This window comes from Tachypleus tridentatus, chromosome 6 (genome assembly GCF_004210375.1).
Source record: "Tachypleus tridentatus isolate NWPU-2018 chromosome 6, ASM421037v1, whole genome shotgun sequence".
Taxonomy (NCBI): Eukaryota; Metazoa; Arthropoda; class Merostomata; order Xiphosura; family Limulidae; genus Tachypleus; species Tachypleus tridentatus.
Window position 1 is genome coordinate 100,861,372 of NC_134830.1, and position 24,600 is coordinate 100,885,971.

At 31.9% G+C, this 24,600-nt stretch overlaps 1 protein-coding gene across 2 annotated transcripts in view; it reads left to right on the forward strand.

The window, feature by feature from the left end:
• Window positions 1-24,600, forward strand: part of LOC143253187 (glutamate receptor 1-like) — a 114,357-nt gene that overhangs the window by 41,005 nt on the left and 48,752 nt on the right. For both annotated transcript variants that reach the window (XM_076506608.1, XM_076506609.1), the window contains exon 3: window positions 7,805-8,053. In XM_076506608.1, coding sequence (XP_076362723.1) covers window positions 7,805-8,053 — 249 coding nt within the window. The remainder of the gene's footprint in view (window positions 1-7,804; window positions 8,054-24,600) is intronic.

Sequence of the window (24,600 nt, forward strand, 5' to 3'; positions counted from 1 at the left end):
CAAATATCAAGATTGCCACTGATCTTGCGTCTGTAGCACATATATGTAGTTATTTTTGAAACAGAATATGAAATTTCTTTTGAACGTTATTTGAATGAAAGTTTTCCAAACTTTTAAATACCAAGCTTGGTCAGTTGGGTTAAGGCGTTCGACTCGTAATCTGAGGGTTTCGGGTTCGAATTCCCGTCGCACCAAACGTACTCGACCTTAAAATGTGACGGTCAATCCCACTATTCGTTGGTAAAAGAGTAGCCCAAGAGTTGGCCGTGTGTGGTGATGACTACCTGACTTCCCTCTTGTTTTACACTGCTATATTAGGAACGACTAGCGTAGATAGCCCTTGAGTATCTGCGCGATGTTCAAAAACAGCAACAACAACCAAACTTTTAAATAATATGGGTATTTAAAGAAATGCCTTTTTGTTATTTGTAAATAGCATTATTGAAAATCGTATGACTCTTTCAAAAGCTAAATATAAATTATCTAAAGTTTAATATTTAGCAAATAGATATTTATTTGGAGTTAAACAATAAGCTACACAATTGTTTATTTGTCCTGTACTAACCACTGTTAACGAAATCCGACTTTTAGTGTTATAAGTCCATGTACTTACCGCTAAGGTAAGTATAGCCTTCAGCGGAAGGCTACTGAAATGGATTCGTCGAAATATTAGAATTTGTTTAGATTCAATTACTGTACAATAGTGATGTAGGTTAGTCCATAAGTTAATAAAAAAATGAATGAATTAGCTTACCAAATATTTGGATCCGGAAATTTTATTCACGATATATTATCACAAAAACGTGTTCCGCACTTTGGTATCATATTGCTATTAAAAGTGACAGTCAAGTCTCACCATCCGATCCGATAAAAATAGCTTAAGAGTTGGCGGTGGGTGCTTTTACTAATTGTCTTGTCCTTAGATTAGAGTACTGCAAGATCTTGGTGAAAATGTGCAAGACATTGTAAAAATAAAATAATTTTATTTGGATTAAACATTTCTAGAAATCTAATAATTTATTTTGTAATCCAGAATGTATTTTCATTGTGTAACTAAAGAGTATTTGAAAATGTAATACATTATATAGTAAACTTGAATTTCAGGGAGTATGTCTTAACTTTTGAAAAATTATTTAAAAATAAATTGCATATTCAATGACTCTCTGTATATTTCGAAACTATTACCTGTGTTAAAAACAACAACAATTTTACTACTAAAATTTTCTCTTTAATTATTTCTAGAGCTAGAATTGAAGCGTAAATATTTTGTCAAATAAATATGAAGCTATTAAAAAATATTACTTTATCGACACTGTTACTTATAACTTTAATTTTTTTTTTGAATTTGTAAAGAGATGAATTGTGTTGTATCTCATTTCTATTCTTTATGCTAACTTCTCTTATATTCGAATTTATTATATTTACAGGTGCTGATGACGTTAGGTATACTACGTATTTCTCTAATCGAACTTAGTGAATTCGACTTTGTTTTGCTTCCTTTATCTCTTTGTTCAAAGCATTATCTCACTTTGAGACAGGAAGATGAGATTTAAGTTGTAATAAAATATTTTGTCTTGTTTAAAAACGATACATATCAACGTACAGTATCTGTTAAGCTCATATTTTAAGGTTGTTTCTATCACCTGATGATACGCTTCAAATGTGTTCACGTTACTACGTTCTACAATACACACTATCTACGAATAACATCCTTGTGAAATGCTGCATGGTGATATTAGAAAATGCTTCTTATTTGGTATGATATATAGAAGTACATGTCTACTTGTAATTTCTAATAATTACTAATACAGCATAAAACTGAACTTGTAGTATTAGTTAGTACCTGCATATTGTTTCTGTGGAAATGGAAAAAAATGGTAAGCTAATGATATGCAACGCATTTTTAATGTGATTGTATGCTTCAGGTAAATTAAACTTTCTCGGCTAGAAACGACTTGTAAACTGGTTCTTTGACTTGTGTGTGTTTTCATATAACAAAGCCACATGGAGCTATTTGCTATCTGAGTCCATCGAGGGATATCGAACCTCTGATTCTGGCTATAAAATGGTCATTGTTCTTCTGGTACTATATACAGGCAGATTTTGTATAAGTTAGGTTTGACTGATTTTCTTAGAGAATATGGGCATGAGTGGCCCATGGGAAGAGTGCCCAGAAAATGAATCCAAGTGTTCATCACTGTTTGCATCTCGTTTCTATAAAAACTCATTCACACTTTTGGCAACAGTCTACACTAAAAGAATGATTATTTAATCACAGTGTTCAGAGTGGGTGTTTTTAACTAGCTGCTTTCTTCTAAATCATCTACTTAAAATTAACAACGACCTTATGTAGATAGTCCTTTTTATAACTTTGCCCTGAAAATTCGGAAAAAAACAATCAGTTCGAAATTCGGAGCTGCTTGGCACAGAAAGTCAAGTCGTTGTGTAAGTTGAGTAAATTTTTTAAACAAATAAAATCAGGAAATGTATCTATTTATTAATATTTCTAGGCCTGGCATGGCCGAGCGCGATAAGGCATGCGCTCGGAATCTGAGGGTCGCGGGTTCGCATCCGAGTCGCGCTAAACATGCTCGCCCTCCCAGCCGTGGGGGCGTTATAATGTGCGGTCAATCCCACTATTCGTTGGTAAAAGAGTAGCCCAAGAGTTGGCGGTGGGTGGTGATGACTAGCTGCCTTCCCTCTAGTCTTACACTACTAAATTAGGGACGGCTAGCACAGATAGCCTTCGAGTAGCTTTGTGCGAATTTCAAAACAAACGAAACGAAAAAAAAAAGAATATTTCTCTTCTAAAGTTAAAGTTTTATTATATGACAGATATCTACTAATAACTTTATACTATTACGCTTCTAGAACGATATTTAGTTATAGTTTTTGCGTAAATTATATTTCTGTCCCTATATACCGATGAGAAAAGTTTCCGAATTACCTCACTTCAGACACAAATATGACTCTTTTAAAAATCTTTTATTGCATGAGCCAGTGAAATGCATTTCTGAATATCTTACTGACATAACTTCATCGATAGACGTTTAAATTATTTGAACTGATTAAATTATTAATTAATTGTGGCGTTGGTTAGTATGTAGTAGTGAAAACAGAGGACTGGTTAAATATATAACAGTATTTGATACCTAGTTATTGTAAGCAACGAAAATTATAAAAAACAAATGTAACTGTTAGACGTTCAGTCAAATATAGTCGCAGAAAAAATAACGTTAGCCCTAATCAACAGACTGAAATGCATATGTATCCTTAAGATTTTACACTTCTTTTTGAATGTTTACTATTGCTAGAAAATTGAGTTTAAATTAAAATGCTGTTTCGGACCTAAAAATGAACAAAAAGATAAGGAATGTATAGGATAGCTGTTTTTTAAACGTACGTTGTGTTCGTTCACAAATGTTTATCAGCGCGAAGTGGATAGTCCAGCAATTACCAAACTAACTTGTAGTAACTGTAGAAATGGAAATACATTTTGGATATTTCTGTCATTTGATACGTGTAACACCTTTGACATGAAATAAAACTAGTTCAAAACGTTAAAAATAAGGTTTTCCTATTTTTATGAAAAATTTATTATACCGACGTATGATCCACACAGTAACCTGTATATTATTGACAAGAATGAAACAACTGATTGGATCATAAGTATCAGAACACAAAATAATTTTGTAACTGAATCCACTTTTAGTAGCTAAAAATTTCGATTTTAAAGAATGTAAAAATTCCACCACATTTTTTTACCAAGTGGGAAAAAATCGTTTCATTCAGGAATTCAAGTGTTTCTGTAAGTTTTACGTATTCTCATTTTTGTTTGTAAGTTTAAAATACAGCGTTTCTTTGTTTTTGTAAAATAATTATTTCAGTCATAAAATCCTGAATTTGAAAACTTTCTCATACTTGTAGGTTTTAAATTTTTCGTTGTTTTTTTTTCTTTTTTTCTGAAACATACTAAAAATAACATTGATGGTGTTCTTGAAGCTAATTCCCCATTTAGACAATACCTAACTCTAAGTGCTGCTATTAAGTGCAATTTGTAACCTACTTTGCTTGAGTGATAGTTTCAGTAGTGTATCATCTCTAAGCCGCTAACAACGCCTATATGAAAGTGAAGCCTGACATTAACACAACTAAATGAGTAAGACAGAGAAATAATACTGCTTCTCATTCATTCATCTGTAGAACAACTCTGCTCAGAAAGGCAACAGTTAATATTATATTTTTTGTAGGTCTGGGAATGTCTTTATTTATATGGCGTAGCTCCTTAGTAAGGGGGACTACGGATATGAAAGTCCATTTAGGTATGATAAGAGACTATGAGTAGGTTTGCATGGTCACTGAATTCGTATTTGGCATCAGATTCCGTGTTTCTGGTTCTCTATACTTTGATCCGGATTTGGTTTATGTTTTGAACAAGGGAGGATCAGGTTAAGCGTTTACCTTTTCCTCCCTCTCTGGAATCATTATTTTGTTTGAACTGTTACTGAATCTTAGGAAATAGATATTGTTAACTTGTTGCATTACACACAGTGTTACATTTTGTCCATTGTCTTAATTAATGTACCCCTCTCGTGCCACGTCCAATTTATGAGATAATATTAACTGGAATATTATCACTAGCTCCACTTATGTATGATGGTACTATTTTACGTGTTCGAAATACATTTCACTTCGCAGTCATACACACACACACACATTCCTATTTTTGCATTCAAAAACCTTTTAAAATGTACATTTATTTTTATATTAAAGTCGTGTATTATTGATTTTCTTAATCCTATGAGATGATCTGCTGTTTGTCTTGCTTTTCGGAACACATTTTGTATTTCCGGGTGTATTGTTTTAGTTCCAAGATAATTTATGATTATTTCAATTTTCAATTATTTTTTCAAGTAATTTACCCAGATTTCTTATCAAACTTATGGGCCTGTAATTTTCAGGGTTATTTGCTGATTTTCTTTCCCTCTGGAACTTAAGAACATCGACCTGTTCTGGATCCCTTGACGCCATGTTTGAAAGTTGGCGGAACCAACGTTTGTGTCTAGGATTCAGTTAACCTAGTACTGTTTAGTCCGTAATATTCTTCTTTATGATGTTTAGAGAGAAGAGATACTTAGAGCTAGGTTCATCATGTACTATGTAATTCTCTGGCTTGTTCATCAGTTCATTTTTGTTAATATTTTTTTATGAAATAGAAGCAAGGAGTCTATCTTATATATATGGCATGTTTGAATAGTTGTGTTGAAATACTAAGTTTGTTGATCGTTGGACTCTGTTGCTTTCGTTGAAATATAGTTTTGTATTTGCTACAGTTGTTGATGTGTGTTTTTGATACAATGATTCATGTTATACAAACATATTCTACGTTTAGTGTCATGTACATTTTATAAAGTTTTAATATGTTTTCTGGTGAAGCTCCTTCGTTTTTGCTAGTCAAGCTCTTAAAGTAACTAACTCGCTTTTTATTTCAAATTTTAGTTCTTATGCTACAATGTGTTGTATCCATGTAAAATGTAATTCCTAAGAAGTTTGCTAAAGGTAGTTACCAAGATAGTTCCGTTTAGATATAACAGTCATATTAATTTACTTGTCTTGTACAATTTCGTAAATAATATGACTTTTGTTTATGTGCATTAATTTTAATTCTCCACTTATTGCAGTACAATTATATTTCGTTTAGAAGTGGTTTTATATCGTACGTTACTGATGCTGTTAGGTTTGAGGCCCTCTTTCAAATTGCAACATTATCTGTGAACTGTGGAAAAAAATTGTCTTTTTGGTTTTTATGAGACATGTATCTGAGATACATAATAATCTGTGTAGGACTAAGTACTCCTTCTTGAGAGCCACTTAGCTCCAGAGTGTGGAGTATGTGTCATTCACTCTGATACTACTGTACTATTGTCTACGAAATTAGAAACCCAGAGAATAATGTCTATTTAGAGTCCCAGTTTAGACAGTTTGTATCTGAGTCCGTTACCATACTTTATCGAATGCTTTTTCAACATCTAGGAAGTATGTGACTGTACATTTATTTTTATATTAAAGTCGTGTATTATTGATTTTCTTAATCCTATGAGATGATCTGCTGTTTGTCTTGCTTTTCGGAACACATTTTGTATTTCCGGGTGTATTGTTTTAGTTCCAAGATAATTTATGATTATTTCAATTTTCAATTATTTTTTCAAGTAATTTACCCAGATTTCTTATCAAACTTATGGGCCTGTAATTTTCAGGGTTATTTGCTGATTTTCTTTCCCTCTGGAACTTAAGAACATCGACCTGTTCTGGATCCCTTGACGCCATGTTTGAAAGTTGGCGGAACCAAACTTGACACGTATTAAATACAACGGGCGATAGTCCTTTGAACGCGAATATTTAATGCTAGTATTAGTATGGGAAATACCTAACCATCGTTTGAACAGTCAGCTAGTATAAAAATATTTCCAAAGTACTTTTCATCAAATTAAAAAGAATGAATAATGATATTTAGTTTATGGTTTTAAAAGAGACCCAAAATTCTAACGCTTTAGAATAGTTCACTCTTCTTTATTTTTTTCTTTTGAATAAGAATAATGAACTATTCGAAAACGTCACAGTTTTGGGTCTGTTTTTAAAACAACTGCATATTTTTGTGTTATCCTGTGTGCTTATTTCTTAACCAGAATATTTATTTTCTGATTCTAAAGTTAGTAATTCTATCCTAATACGTCTACAGTGTGTTTAGATTTCTTAATTTTTATACATTAAGAATTTAGATGTTTGTAAAAGTAGCTTCATTGTGATATTAGTATAGTTGTCAAAATATTTATTACTAGTACAAAGTAAAACTACGACATTGTTTTGTTCTATATTTTTCTACTGTTCTTAAAACCCCCATATTTATTCTTCTAAAGTGATATTTTAAATCCAATTTATAAAGTCTTCTGATATAGTTAAGATTTACCTACATTGTGTCTTCGAACTATTCAAAAAGTACAAAATAAAAGAAATGTTACATAAGTTGACAATATCTAGTTATAATTTCGATAGATTTAAGAACTTTACAGGTTTATCAGAACCTTCTAGTGAATAAGTAACATTACAACTTTATTTATAATTTTTGTTGTATAGTAACAAAGACTTTTTCATAGCTATAATGTAGTTATTTTTAAACAGACATTTTCTTAAACTCTTGATTATTATAACTGACATAAACATGTTAAGCAATGCTTGTAAAATATCGCTATGTAACGCTTTTAAATAGATACTGGATAACATATGTGAGGAAGACTCATATTCAATAATATAAGAAAGGCACATGGAAAGTTACGTTCTTTATCTTATGTGTGGTTAGAAGACAAACTGTATTTAAATCGTGTTTTTTATATATAACACAATTTACAAATTCAGTTATATTAATCGCTCTTCTTGCAAGATATTTCTATTGTATTTAAAAAGTTTTAAAAGCATTAACTGGATTAGAAAAAGACGTAGGAAAAGAAATCATATTTGAAGCATATTATTTTCTCCAAAAAGCAACAAACAGAGAAACTTAGAGGACGAAGTGGTTTCAGTTATTGCTGCTTTCAGTCTCTAATTGCCTAAAATTTCAAATTAATCTAAAACACAAAATCATTCTAGAAAATTACGTAGTAACTCAAAAATGATATTATTTCAAGAAATTTTGGTTTTTTAACGCTAGTATTGATATTGGGTGGATACTGCAGTTCATGTTGAATGTTGAACCCAAATGAAATTCATTCTTCTAATTTTCTTACCTTCTAATTCTTATCTCATTCAGTTTGCATCCAGATGGGCAAAGGAATTTTTACTCTTATGGCGCCAACTCGAGAGTCCATCTATGACACCTTCGCATCTTACACTAACACATTCCACATGCCCTTCGTCAGTCCTGCCTTCCCTCAGTTGTCAGCCGAACGTCCTTGCCACTATGGTGTTAGCATGAGACCTAACTATCTTCGAGCTATTATTGAAGTTATTAAACACTACCAGTGGAAACATATCATTTACCTATATGATTCGGATGACGGTAAGTCAACATTTTATATTTTTGTAAGTTTCTTTTTTTTACAGAATGAAATAAAAATAGTACCTGATTAAGTAAAAATGAAAACATAGGTATCTGTATTATTATTGTATCTCCAAATACAACCATTTCATTCAATACATTACTGAAAAACTTACAAAAAAAGTAAAAAAAAAGAACCTGTAAAGTACATCATTCTAGTCAGAAAAAATAAAACTGCTCTGCTCATTTTTTTTTTATTAGAAGTGTTGTATCATAATGTAGTGGAGTTAAGACTTTCATAAACAGAATACTAACATAGGCGGGTAGAACGGAAATTATGCTAGTCAAACACTAGATTTCAAGAAACCATCAGGTGCATAAATACTTGAGTCCAGTTAAGCATCAAATACCACATTTAATTTGCTTAATAAAGAATAGCTGAAAAAAAGTTTTTCTAGTTAAGGTGTAGGAAAGTTTACATAGGTGGTAAAATTTATCATAACATTGTGAATGGTTTGGTCTATTATACTCTGCCCTCATTGTCTCTCTAAAGACAACTCCCTGGTTGAATGAGACCATCAGAGTGACTCTAAACCTGAACCCAAAGGGTGTGGTGTGAATGAAAAGGTCAACGAAGAGACTAAATTGAAACTTTAATTGTACTTTTCTTTCACAATATAGTATAAAGTTTCAAATAGTTGGTAACTAGTGTAAGCAAAAAAAACAAAACAGTCGAAAGACTGACATTATCTGGTGTTTTACAGAAAGTGAAATGTAAGATCAAACCCCCCACACTTTCTGTTCTCTGTCCAGAATTACTCAGATGTTTTGTCGATTCAAATTTTGTTGATATTGCTGTTATTACGATAACCACACAATGAGATAGCTTCGTTCTGTTTACTGTGAGGCCCTACACCCGGGATTTTATCTTTGTAAGTCCATCAACTTCTTGCTGATCCACGGTGGAAACTGTTACTTCAAGGAGGACAAAGTATCACCAAGGAGCAACTAAAGGGCATTACCACTAAACTTTAAAATAACGATTTATATTGTTATCTAAGTGACTATTTAAATCTACTCTGACAGCGTTATCTTGATTAAAAATATCTAGATATACTAATACACATATTGTTTTTTTTGTTGGTAAGCACAAAGTTACACAACGAGCAATCTCTGATGTGTCTTCCACGGGTATTGAAACATTACTTTATAATGATCGTTTATACAAAATTGGCTCGCCTCATATATTACTTTCATTTAGAAACTAGTTCAATAACAACAGACTTGTAAATATTTAAATCCACAATCATATTCGACCATCGCTGTAACTAAATGCAATAATAATTAAAATCTAATTTAATAGCTGAACAGAATTTACTAGACACGATTGTGTTAATTAAGGGTTGATAACATTGTTACAGTAGTTCCAAAAATTCTTCACTCTATTTTGTTTTTCTCTCTAAGAATTACAAGCATCTTATAATTACAATAAATGTTTAAAGAAAACGAAGTCAACTTTTTATGTAATACAATTTCGCTATTATAACTGAATTTTCAGAAGAAACCTTTACTATATTTTAAGCCATTCGTGTGTTACATTTCTATTTTCAGTTAATGACTTGTGTAAGTGTAATGACTGATTACCTTATTCCACAAAAACCTTAGGATAAGTAGAGGGCCGTAAATATGTCATGAACCAACAGACTGAGATCTAAAATATTTAACTAACAATAATACTTAGTTTCTTCACACATTAGATAAAATAAATACTTCATATTTAATTTTTGGTAGAGTAAACTATTTTAATAAAGAATAATAATATATGGAAATGAATATCAATCGCTATAGTTAATGAATATTCTGTCTTATACTGATGCTGGACTCATTACTGACTATGTTATTTATGATGGATAATTACATTTAACATGTTTATACATGCTTCATTACACTTGAAAATGTTCCTTCTTGCTTAATTGCCCAGTTTTATCATTTACAATTGGAATACTAGACTTTATATTCTATACTATTTCGGATACATTATTATCAATAATTTTATACCTGTGACTAGTGATATATATAAGTTTATTTATTTTTGTTAACCAGGTATCATAATGTATTTCAATATTCATCATGATTGCAACAGTGTCGTTAAAATATATCATTATTACAGAATACCTAATGATAATATAATAACATTACCCGTTATTACTTCAGTCACAATGAATATTGGAATGCACTAAAATAACTAATCAAAACAAAGTAAATTGCACGAGAGAATTACTGTTATAATATTGAACTAAGATACTAAAACACATTTCAAAGATGTTGTAATTGTTGAAATAGTTTAAAGTTATTGTACCCATAAAATAATATAAAGCCTAACTAAAGAGTTCCTGCACTGTATCCTTAAATCGTGATCATACACGATATTAAACAACAAATGTGACTCTTTGTTTTAGTTATCATGCATTATTTTCATGAGAGATATTAAGATAACGAAATATATGATTAAAATACGACCAACAAACACTACAATCAAGTGTTAACTTTGAATCTTGAAAAAATTCATTTGTTGTTGTTGTTTGAAGAGGTCTCGGTTTTTTCTGTTTGTTCCAGTCATTCGATAGAGTTTATTTGGAAGGATGTATTTGTGCAATAACTTTAATATTGTTATATAATTATTATAGTATTTTGATAGCACTAATTATTGATAAGCTATAAACTGGTTTTCCCTTCACGAGACAAACTGACTAGTTTACAAATTTATTTCAATATATTTACAACTTTTAGATATGAGATACTATGATATAAATATCTTAGGCTACTGTTACTTTCGTTTCAAACACTATAATAGTATTAATAAATTACTCGTAAAATCGAATTAAATGAAATACGTTATCATATTACTATAATTGTATGAACTTTAGTATGTGTGGTCAAAGTGTTGTCATCTCATTAACGTTTATACTACTTTAAAATATTTCTGCATCAGTGTTTCCTGTTTCTGGGTATATTCCTGTCAAGCACATTTTACACGTTAGTTTTAGAATATAAATATTTGGAAAGTATTTTATACTCAAAATACCAAAACATCAATCAAACGAAGATTACTAAGTGTCTCAAACATTACCAACTTGTCTTTTATATATTGGTGAAAGTTATTTATTTCAGAAGAAAGACAGAGTATTTTCTTGGTTTCTAACCCCATAGAGGCTCCGTTTTTTGTAAAGACGTGTTTTTGTTAACTGTGTTGCACACTCAGTTGCCAAGATTTTTATGCTATTGCTCATTTTCGTAAGAATTTTTGATATCTGTTAAGTTACAGTTGCAAAAAAATAAATCAACGTCATCTGTTTTTATATTTCAATGACTCTATATGATGTCAGTGTGCCAGGAAAGGGGGGGGGATCAAAATGGAGTAGTTAAATGAGGTAGGCAGAGGAGGTGATTTCTACAAGACGGGTTTCTGTGCAGGAGCTGTGTTATCAGAGGTGATATTGATTTTCAATTTGTAACCTCTAGCCCGTGGCATGTTCACCACCAATGGTGATACCAGAGCCCCGCCTTCTTCTATTAAACAGTTTTCCGCTAGCCAAAATACATGCTCTGTGATGGACGATCATTTAAAACACTAGTGTTACACATATAAATATATATATTGTGATAAATGACAAGATAGAAATGGCAAGTTTTTATAATTGAGAATTTTAAATTGAAATAAAAGTTAAGTCTTTCTTTTTTTCGACAGATTTCTGACAAAAGCAAATCCTGTTTTTTTTTTCTGGTTTAACCAGGTCTCAAATCAATCAACAGTAATGTTCGTAATTTATCCTAATCTTCCGTTTGTTGTATATATTTTGCTATGAAATGTTAATTAGTTTTTTTTAGAAATCGGCCTAATACGTACGAACTCCGACATTGAGATATCTTAAATTAAGTATACATATTTGCAACAACTGATAAAGTTTGTTGTACGTGGTCAAAATTATATCAAGGTTTCAACAGCTTTGAAATACGTTAATCCATCTCTGCACTTTATAACACATAAGAATGAAATTATGATGATTGTTTGTATTTGAATTTCGTATAAATCTACATGAGAGCTATCGGGGCTAGCCGTCTCTAGTTAAGCTACTCTTTTAGCAACTAATAGGGGGATTGACCATCACATTATAACGCCCACACGGCTAAAAAAATCGAGCATGTTATTTTAGTGTGATAGGGATTCGAACCTGCGACTATCGCATTAGGAGTCAAGCACCCTAACCACCTAGCCACGCTGGACCGGATTTTTGATGTTAAAATATTATAATTTACTTTAATTTTTCACAGTAAGTTATTGATACTTTTTATATCGTAACTAAGGATTCTGTTGAAAGTGTTTCCTTTCATATCTAAGTAATGTACATCTGAAGACAATACTAGTGTTTTGTGGTAAAATCCTAGTCTTTTATAACTATAGTAAATAAGATGCAAGATATTGAGAAATTACATTGTATGTATCTTAATTAGAAAGCTATATGTCATGTAGGTATCTATATTCAGATCAAATATGTTTACCCATACCAATTATGTCTTTGAAATATTTGGAATTTCAGACAGGATTGATTATTATGCTGAACTATGAATTTGCGATTCCACTGTTCGCGCCCCGTTTTCGCAAAAAAAAAAAAGCTCGAGTCTTTGGGACCGATTGTGTACACTGTTGTATTTATTAGATAAAATATACTTTGTCAAATTATTTTAGAATACTTAGTTCTAAAAATTATTGCATAATTATGTAGAGGATGGGTGTCAAAAAGGTTTAAAATTACTTTTGTCAGATTTACATGAAAATTCCTGAAAATATGTCGTCAGGTGTAATATATGTTATGCACTTTTCACATGTTATTTCATAACTTCAACATAATTCCAGTAAGATTATCAGTAATGTGATCGGGCTCATATTTTACATAATTATTACCTTTAAGTAATCACAGTTCTTTATACCTTTATACCTATTAACAAACAATATATGTAAATTCCTAGGGTATTAGATGGGTTTACTTACGTCATTACAATTCATTGTGATGGCTCGTGCTTCAAAATTGGCAGGATATATTTTTATGTGTTGCATGAACATTGTATGATCTACATCCGAAAATTAGTTTAACTTTTTGTATTAAGGTTAACACTAAAATAAAGCTAAGGTGTTGTAAGTTAATTTTATGTGCACCATTTCTCACCAGTTTCATCAAGAACATACTGTTCATAAGGTGTTGAAAGGGTAGAATTGTGTCATGGCGAAGGTTGAAATTTCGACATCACTTGTTAGGTGCAACATGAATACTGCTGATATCTCATTATATCAGAGTGACATGCAAGATGCATATTGGGTGGACAAACGATACTATGTCATAATTTGCTGCCACATTCCGTAATTCGAAGTTGATCTGTTTCACGTTACTGCCGTTGATGTTTCATGGAATAGAACATAACTCTCAGAATATGAGAGATACTCCTGTATGAGTTGATAAGTGTTAACGGTTAAATCATGAATATTGTTCTCGGAAAATGTGGGGACGTCGGAAAATCGAGCAAACGTTTTATATAGCCGCTGCGGAACTAACTTTCTTTGGTTTTATTTATATATAATATATCAGATTAATTTAACAACGGTCAAAGTGAAGTTTTTCTTCCGCCCAATCACGGAGTTCTTTCAAAGCATATATTTTGTTGTTAGTGCGCAGTTAAGGTAGCAAATTCTGAACTACCGTCAAACAAGAAGGCAATCTGCTGGCAGAAACCAGTTTTAGTTTTCACTTCATTATTTGCTGCTTATTTTTTATTTTATTATATTGTTATTACTTTATATATATATTTTTAATATCATTCTTTAATGTAAAAATGCATTATTGACTTCAAATCACAAACCAGTAGTTAATAGAGAATGTTTGTTTTGTTTGTAGTTTGAAGATAAAGCCATACAATGGGTTACCTATGTTATACCCACCACGGTTATCTAAACGTAGTTTTTAGCGCTATAAGCTTTATGATTAGCCACTGAGACACTGGGGGTAGGAGAGAGACTGCAAATAGACTTTGTGATTTAATCTTGTTGACGATAAACGTTCATACATCAGCAACATAAATTGAGTAAAAATAAATATTAATACATTAGTCATATGAACATAGTGTTTTATGCGTAGTGGAAAACAAATCCATGTTCTTAGCAATAAACATCCAACCAAGAAGCAAGTAGATAAATAAGGTATACACTTCACATAAAATATCTTATAAATATATGAGTGTAAAAATATGTCAAAATTTAATAAGCTTGCTTAGAGAAAAAATAATAATTAAAAATGTTGCCCAACCCCATTTCTAAATCTTTTATAAATGAAAGTTAAAATTAGTTCGTGATTCGTTCATAGTTTAGATTCATTTGTTTGACCAGCAGATACAAACAGATGATTGACATCTAATTCATTTATTGATTTTTGTAACCTTGAGTACACGAAAACATCAGTACATGTTAATTTTCTTGCATAAGCCTAAAATTAAATAAACTGGATACCTAATAAATGATTGAAGTATTTGTCTCTAATATGTATTCTGTATTTAAGAGGACACATTCTGTCATTGAACTGTAATAACCGACACTTGCAGCCCATTTGATTGAAGTGCAAGCTATAGCATGTCATGAGCAACATTTTCTTGTTCATCCTATATTATGGTCAGTGTTTTCCGGAATGTAGTGAACAGTGAAATGTATAATCTATCCTTAATCTGCAGTGTGTTCTGTGAACTAAGAATCACTTCATCTAAGGATTTCATTTGAATGTGAATTCAAACCGATTTACTTTATTAAATGTTGGGATTGTAAAAGCTTTAAGATGTAATATTTTTATTTGAAAATTTAGCTGACATAAGGTCAGACTAGTTGAAGATCTGGTTCTTAAAAGTTTATTTTCTTTGACTTGTCGCTATAGTATTTCTTTTGTTTATACTAGTCATTAACACTGATATATCTCTTATACATTTTAGGCTTATGAAATGTTAAGCAAAAGGAAAGAAGCAAGTTATTGTGATAGATAAACAAAATATTTATTCTCATTAATGTATTTCTAGAAAGATGCTAAGGCTACCTATCGCATGTTCTAATTTTGAATACTGACCAAAGAAAAGGAAACCAATCGACAGCACATTACCACCCACCACTCATAGAGCGTATCCACAACTTAACGTAAGAGGACTCTCTTGTGATGTCATACGGATTCTAACCCGGCTCTTCAGCTCCGAAATTAAGAGTTCTAACATAGGAAATAGAAACATGAGGAGTAATATTTTGCATATTAGAAAGAAGTCCTGAGGCAATATCAAACAGTTATAGATTAAGTACATCCTATATCATTCCCATTTTCTATGGAAGATAAACTCCAACTGATACTAATTGGTACAAATCTCTGAACTACCCTTTGAAATAAACGCAACCTCACTTCAGGAGAACATAACTTAAGAATAGCTCAAATAAGTATAAGTATTCTTTGTTAGTTAATTTCTTATGCTAGTCATTTCTAATATTGAAGGGATAGACGAGAGACACGGCAGTTACTCAACTACATACTACTGAATTCTAGAGTACCCTTGTTAGTTGAATAATGGTATTCTTATAACGAATCCACGGTGGTAATATGACGCGAACCACAAAATTCCATATCCATAGTCCAACACGCTAACCACTGAGCAAGGCTCGACCAAGAAGTGTAAGTAAGCCTCATTGAACAATTACTGTGGTGTGTCAAATGTATCTAAGCTGAAGAACTAGAGAAGGTTTACGACTGTTACACATTCTGTTTATAAGTTTGTCAACTAAATTTATTCATAATACCTTGACAAAAATGTAGAAGAAACATTTGGATGTTTCTTATCGTTTAGAAAGCAATATTTTATTTATTTGGGCAGTTTTTAAAAGCAATTATAACTGAAGTTGTGAGAAGTATTTTTAATAACTTCCACTCAAGGAAATGTAGTATTTAAAATGAGAATCAACTATTTGAACAATTATGTAAGTTTGTGATCAAGCATCAACAATTACGCAAAAGTGCTAAGTTATGCTTTAAAGATATGACCGAGGTCATACATCTAGCATTTCGTTAGGTATATATATATAGTTAAAGCAAACCATGCCCTTATTGCTAATTGCAAGTTTATATGAGTTAAATAAATATTTTCCTTTGTGGTACTGCTTTCTGGCTCTGATTATAAACTATAGAGAGTATAGCACAATTACTGTACAAGCATGAGAAACAGCAAGTCTCCAAATTAAGTGAATAAAATGATAGTATATTAAAAGGTTAGTAAACATATTAGAGACGTTTCCTCCTATTGTTATAATCCTTAATAAAATTTATTCTTGTAGTGTCCTTTAAACGAGAAAAACACCCCAACAAAAACACTCATGTAATTTCGACTACCGGGGAGATTTGCCATAAAATAAGTGTTTTTTGATGATTCGATGATTTAGTGTTTCAATTGTTTTATACTATATATAAAGCTTATGGGCATATATTACGTTTTTTAGGTTTAATTTGCGAAATGTTTTGTGATAAATAAAAAAACTTCTTCTAAACCGAAGAGATGAATCTTTTTAATAGAATGGACTATATATTAGAAATTATATGGTAAAAACTAAAAGCTCCAGAAATGTGTTAATTTAGACTAAATACCATGAAATGAGTGCATAGTGACGCTGCGTAATATAATTTTACAAAGTCCTCTATTGACACTCCTCGGCTAGTTCAATATAAAATTTAGATTCACACGGTGGAAAATAAATGTTGTACCGTTTAATACGTTGTCTTTTTCATTTGAAGATAGTAATTCAGTAACGTTAATCAATGGTGCTTATGTATGAGAATGACAGGTAAGGAAATGCACTAAAAGGTAAGAGATAACACATACTGTTTAACAGTTAGGGTCTAATAAATAGGTAGATCCTTCTGGACTGTTAACAGTGAACGCATAACTAATACAAATTTATTAAATGACAAGTAACAAAACATTATAGGCGTTATTACACAAAATCACAATCTATATCTATATAAATGTATGCAACTCGAGAAATTTTTGATGAACGTATCAAGTATATGATACCAATATTATTTCAATAAAGAGAAAATGGGAATATTAAAATCTGGTTTAGGCAAAGAGACAAATTTGTATTAATTAAAGCTTCGCTCTGTGTAATCGTACTCTTTTGAAACCTTGTATATTATTTGCAATACATTTAAATACACTAAACTAGCTTGAAGCCCAACTTTGCGATAAAACATCTATGACAGATATAGCTTCAATCATGTGATAGAACGAGGAGTATAAACAGTGTTTTCCCCTGTTTTGAGGCACAACACACGCGGTAGGCCAATGAAAACTTGAGTTAATGGTCCCTGCATAACAGTTCTGCATAGACGGCTGCAGAAACCAGCGTACTCTTACAGCTGCTATGAAGTCTCGTATTTTCAAAGATTTCTTCTCGTTGGCTGGTCTCCCATCGTTGCCAACTCGGCCAGAATTTATTACTTTGGATCAATTCGTTGTGAGTTTAAGAATGCTACATCTTACCCCCTAGCCCATAAAACAAAATTGGTTTCGGAATGTTTATGGGCTAAATGTTGTAGTGATTCTGTTCGGCCGAAGGTTTTAACTTTTTTTAATTTTTCCTACAATAGATGTATACAGAGAGTTATAGTTTTACACGATTATAAATTCTTAATGTACATTTGATAACTGTTTTCACACTGATCCGCGAGTTTACGTATAAATGATTCGCGAATGCAAAAGATACTCACAAATCAAAGCTTCTCATTTTATAACATAACACACGAAGTAATTTAAGATAAATCCGATTTTAACAAGGTTATCAATGAGCTCAGTATAGATTATTCAAATCTCTTGTTAAATATTTTGATGTGGTTTACATTCTTGTAAATTATATGTATGGAAAATAAAATAACCAATAATTATGTTAACATTTCAATTTTACTTTTTATGCAAGCTCTTATTTTGGTTTATCAAATCGAATTAAATGTATATTCTAGATTTATTAAGTTATTTATTTAGGTGTTTTGTTAGTATTTACTATTAGTGTTATAAATTTGACTTTTACACCAAACGTGAAACTTTAATATAACCCTTAATACAGTAAAACTATAATATATGTAATTAACTTTATTTGAAACGAAAACATTATATTAATGACGGCGATATTTAAGTTACTTTTGTATTCCTGCATATAGCTCATATATTATTCAAGGGCTAGTCATTAGCATTTCTAGTCAAGGACAAAAAGTGTTCACAGCAACTTTGGTATAGTTTTTGGCATTTTCAATCTGAGCGAGGTACGAGCTAAGCAACAATTCCGATGACCCAAAGATACAGCCATAATAATAAACTATAATTTAGAACTGCTGGACCGAGGGAGGAAAGGGGACCAGTTAAAAGTACCTGTTATTTATAAGTTTACTTTTAATTAAATATTGATTGTGACTTTTACAATGCCTTATATCAGGAGCTCGAACCATCTACTTTTGGATCTACAGCTCAACATACTAGAATCTATAAACATTTGTTTAATATGTATCATTAAGTTTATGATTCTTCTAAGCTTGTTTTATTTCTTTATGGTTCAGTTATATATGGAACCAAGTTCTGATATTGTGTTATAAACAGATTTCTTTCTCATTTAATATTGCACCATATAAATCTTCTAGAAAGTTTTGGTTTTTACTTGATTGTTTGTTAAATTTTTTCCAATAATAGACGGGAAAACTCGGTGATATCGGCGATAATCGCATCTTATTTTGAGGTAGTAAAATTGAGGGAAGAAAGCTAACTAATTCCGTCAACCTCTAGTTCTAGAGACACTCTTTACAAACATTTAGTTGGATTGATCGTTACATTATACTGCCCCATTCAGATGAAAGTGCGAGCACGTTTGGTGACGGAATTTGAATCCACAACTCGTATACTGCGATTTGAGTGCCCTAACCCTAACCACTACGTATTTTTAGAAAGAAAACGGATGATGTACGAAGTTGTTCTGTAAGGTAACTAAGTAAACCATGATGATTTAATAAGTTTAACGACAATATGTAATCTGTTCTATTGAAGACAGAAGTATAGAAATGTTTACTTGAGAATTTTACGGAAGAATGAACTGCCTAATGATAATTCTCAGACATTCTGCCTGCTAATCTTCCTTACTTTTGAGAAATTCTCGTGTCATGGAACCGCCCTAACGGTTTGATTTTGATCTTGTATAGCAGTCAGTGGACGCTGGTTGAAGCCACATGTTTATGAATTAGTGCAACGGTCCATGTTAGAGCATTTATGCCTGGAAATGATAATCGCTAATTAGAAACCTGTATCAATATCTGATATCCGTACATCGATGGTTCTGTTGTTTGTATTTGGTAGACATAGGAAAATAGAAGAAGAAAAAAAAGAGAGCGAATAGAAAAACCTTATTCTCTGTTCACCTCCAGTGATCTCTGTTGTTTTGATTTTCTTGGAAAAGGATGGGCGTGGATTATTACAAAAATGAGCTTTTTTCTCTGTTATTACATAAGACATAGATACTATATGTTGCGTGTATTGGCACGTCATAAATGAAGGATAAAAGCCCTCTAGATAACACACAATAGACCGGGATCGATTTATGTCTCGCACCATTTGCAGTGTTACAGACCTTGCGCTACACGTGCATACAACCACCCTTGTCTTCTACATCATGCTCTTTTGTCGAGTTTCTCGTGTCTTTGTGTCGGCGTTGCTATGGTATGGTGTTTATCAAAGTACGGCTTTTCAGCGGTGTCATCTTGATTTCATCTTCCATGAGGCCTTTTAGAGTTACCATAGCAACTTGATAGCTCATATTTTCTTTTTGGAATTGAGTTTTATTTTATGTACGCTCATTTATAAATAGATTAAAAAGGCAATAACAGTTGCCTCTATCTGATGTGCTCTGATAGATAAATGTTTTCTAATACACAAATTTAGATTAGAATTTCATGATAAGATTAACAGAAAATAATGAAATATTTTTAGTTAAAAAGATAAGCATAGGTTTTGATTCGCAATAAGATCTTCAGAAACGTTCTTGCTTTTGTTTATGAATGAAAAACTTTCACCTGACAAAAATATAATTATTACGTTTTACTTAGCGTAGTGAGAAAGTATCTAAAATATCTTAAAACATTCAACGAGTTCTATTGTAGGATTTACTAAATATCCCCACCTCTACCCTGTTTTGATTTGTGTGTGAAAAAACTGAAATATCTCTTCGTGTAATATAAGGGATTTACCCCTCTAATAATGTTTCCACTGCCATATTACAGTGACATGTTCGAAAGTTTAACAAATACGTTCAGTGGTGCATAATGTTTGAAGTAACAAAAATTTCCTGCAAATATGGTATAAAGGTCAATTGACTTACTTTAATATAATTTAAGTATTTTAAAATATTTTTTTATATCTAAAGTGTAGAAGCATATCAAGAATTGCAAGTCAAACGTTATTACTTTCTTGTGTACCGTTTGATTACTTACTTAATATGTCACGGCCCAGCATGGCCAGGTGGGTTAAGGCGTGCGACCCGTAATTCGAGGGTCGCGGGTTGGCATCCCCGTCGCACCAAACATGCTCGCCTTTTCAGCTGTAGGGGCGTTATAATGTGACGGTCAATCCCACTATTTCTTTGGTAAAAGAGTAGCCCAAGAGTTGGCGGTGGGTGGTGATGACTAGCTGCCTCCCCTCTAGTCTTACACTGCTAAATTAGAGACGGCTAACGCAGATAGTTCTCGAGTAGCTTTGCGTGAAATTCAAAAACAAACAAGCAAACAAACTTAATATGTAGATGTTTTTAAATCTTATCAAATGACTGACCCTTAAGAAAAGCTAGAAATGCTAATACATCACTTCACAGGGCTTACCACTGAAACACTCTAGGTATAAACACAAGTTTTATTCTGTAACTGAAGCTAACAAATCAGTAATGCAAAGCAGCTTTATTTCAACGTTTTATTTATCGTACTTCCACAATATTATTAAACTAAACTTTTAAAAATTCTAGATGAAAAAGTATATAACATATAAATAATCAAACATCATTAGCAATCTAATGAAATCAGCCTAAGTCCTCTTTATTGTGTAAGTTACTCACTATTACGTTATATCTTTACAGGGTTTACATTTTTATACAACTTGAACGTTTTCGATATAAATTTTTTTTACAGAGCTCACCTCTGTATTATAAGTTCGCTGTATTTATACGTGTAAAAGATTTTGATTAAATATCCTTATTCTTTGATTTGACAAGCAATATCACTTCTATTACTTTACATGTGTTAGGAAAAAGTGAAATGTTCACTTCTTAAAACAATGTGCCCCCCAGTGGCACAGCGGTTTGTCTTCGGACTCACACCGCTTAAAACCGGGTTTCGATACCTGTTGTGAGCAGATCACAAATAGTCATTTGTGTAGCTTTGTGCTCATTTTCAAACAACCAATTTAAATATTGAATTATACGCCTCGATATGCTGCACATTACAACGAATAGTTTTTGTCCACTTATGAATCCTACTAGACAAAATTGAGCCATGCTTTTCTGTATTTAAATATGTTAAGTGCTTTTCACTAAGAAAATATAACATATGTTGTTTGCTTGGTAAAGCTATTTAGAGCATTAGTTTCATGCTGATTGAAACCTTAACCCACTGAGTTAGTCTAATTAAGTATGTTGATTTGGACACTGGAAAAGAAGAAAAGAACAAACCATAGAAGTAGCAATGTTTCATCAGAATTTGAATGCTTATTTTGCCTAATTTATAACAGATATAATAAATTTTAATATGAATATCATTTTTACAATAATTAAAAATAAGATTGCAACTGTAGGGAAATTTGAGCCCCAGCTTTTGAGAGATGCTATCAACAACATAGGTTACTTTCTCTTTTCCTTATTTGTGATTTTCACCATGCCCCTTGGCCCTAAAATTATAGTGCCTACGGACAGCAAATCACTATTAAAATTTTAAAAGGAAATGTTAAAGAAATGCTAATGCATGTGTAACAGTTGTCAACAATCTCTAGTTCAGACTAATATCAACCGCTGGAATTTTGTTTCGTGTGAGTCCAACTTTGTTTAATTCACATTCCGTTTCGTGTTGGTCCAACTTTGTTTAATTTACATTTCTTTTAGTGTGGGTCATACTTCGTTTAATTTACGTTTTGCTTCGTGTGAGTCTGACATTGTTTATTTTACGTTTTGTTTCTTGTGAGTCCTATCTTACTTTGTTTAATTTATGTTTTGTTTCTTGTGAGTCCTACTTTGTTTAGTTTACATTTCGTTTCGTGTGGGTCTTACTTAGTTTAATTTAAATTTTGTTTCATATGGGCCCTACTTTCTTTAATTTACGTTTTGTTTCTTGTGGGTCCTACTTTGTTTAATTTACATTTTCTTTTGTGTGGGTTTTACTTTGCTTAATTTACGTTTTGTTTCGTGTGTGTCATACTTTGTGTAATTTACGTTTTGTTTCGTGTGGGTTCTACTTTGTTTAATATACATTTTGTTTCGTGTGGGTCCTACTTGATTTGATTAAAGATTTATTTCGTGAGGGTCCTACTTTGTGTAATTTACATTTTGTTTCGTGTGAATCATACTGTGTTTAATTTGTGTTTTGTTTCGTGTGGGTCCTACTTTGTTTAATATACATTTTGTGTGTCTACTTTATTTAATTTACGTTTTGTTTTCTGTGAATCCGACTTTGTTTAATTCATGTTTTATTTCATGTTGGTCCTACTTTATTTATTTTCCGTTTTGTTTGGTGTGGGTACTTTTTTGTTTAATTTATGTTTTGTTTTATGTTAGTCCTTCTTTATTTAATTTACGTTTTGTTTCATGTGGGTCCTACTTTGTTTAATTTGCATTTCATTTACGTTTTGTGGGCCCTACTTTCTTTAATATACGTTTTATTACTTATGGGTCCTCTCCTACTTTGTTTAATTTACGTTTTGTTTCGTGCGGGTTCTACGTTGTTTAATTTACGTTTTGTGATTTCTGTTTTCTCTTATTCCAAATAAGAAAAGGAACAATTTTTTTTTGGTGTGACTTAAATGTGTTTATTACATGTTCGGAAATTTATAAAAAAATATACATTCTACTATTAGGAATAGCTCAAACAGTAGTTGAGATCTAGACATCTGTCGAATCCTCTATATTCAGTGAAAGTAGTGTACAGAGGTAATGAGTTTGAAATTAAGTCAAATCATCTTTATTGGAATTTGGAATTATAGCTAAATAAGCAAGGAAAAATCCTGAGGTCAATGAAGTGTTTATATTTGTTTTAGAAAATTAAAGTTGCAAATGACAATACTCTGTCTTTTACAGAGAGCTTTCTGCACTCTTACTTGCACGGTAAGTCAACAAACTCTCCAACTACAATACCGTCATCATGTTATTCTGCCTGCAATAAAGAAAATATATGTCCCTTAAACGATACTAAAATGCTATAACTGTAACAGAGATGTTGATTTCAATGAAGCGAATACCAAATACAAAAATGAAATTTCTCTAAAAATAAAAACATTTATCGTAGTTTGAAACAAAACAAAAATACTTTAACGATTTAGATTCAGCTTAGTGTCTGATTTAAACGAATTGTTTTTTCTACATATATCCTAGTTCTTTCACGAAATAACTCGTATCTTGCCAACAAGATACACTTTCAAATCTGCAAGTTCCTGATATATATCCGTACTTCCCCTCAAACACAGTATTCAAAGCGATTTAAAGTTAGTAAAGCGATTACTTGCAGAATACCCAATAAAATTTATTTCATACAGTAAAGAAATATAATCATTAGTATGTTAGACAAAAACAAACGATCTCATTTCTCAATATTTTAGTAATCGTTGGTATTCGGTTAATGAAATAGTCCTCCTTTGTACATAAAAAGCAAATAGAGATGTGAAAGATGTTTATTAATTTAATACTTACAGTAACATTTGTTTTAGAATTTCGCACAAAGCTACTCGAGGGCTATCTGTGCTAGCCGTCCCTAATTTAGCAGTGTAAGACTAGAGGGAAGGCAGCTAGTCATCACCACTCACCGCCAACTCTTGGGCTACTCTTTTACCAACGAATAGTGGGATTGACCGTCACATTATACACCCCCACGGCTGGGAGGGCGAGCATGTTTAGCGCGACGCGGGCGCGAACCCGCGACCCTCAAATTACGAAGCGCACGCCTTAACGCGCTAGGCCATGCCAGGCCAGTAACATTTGTACTCATAGTATTAAGATTAATTCTGGGTTTAGTAATATTTGACCTTTAATTTATCCTTGTAGCATTAGAGTTAATTTTTGAACAAGTAATATTGGGCTTTTAAGTTATTTTGTGGTCTGAATAAATAAATTTCTTGTATTATCGCATATCAAGCTAGTCCTATCAGGTATATTCGGCTCGGCATGAGCAGGTGGTTAAAGCGCTCGACTTTTAATCTGAGGGGCACGAGTTCGAATTTCCGTT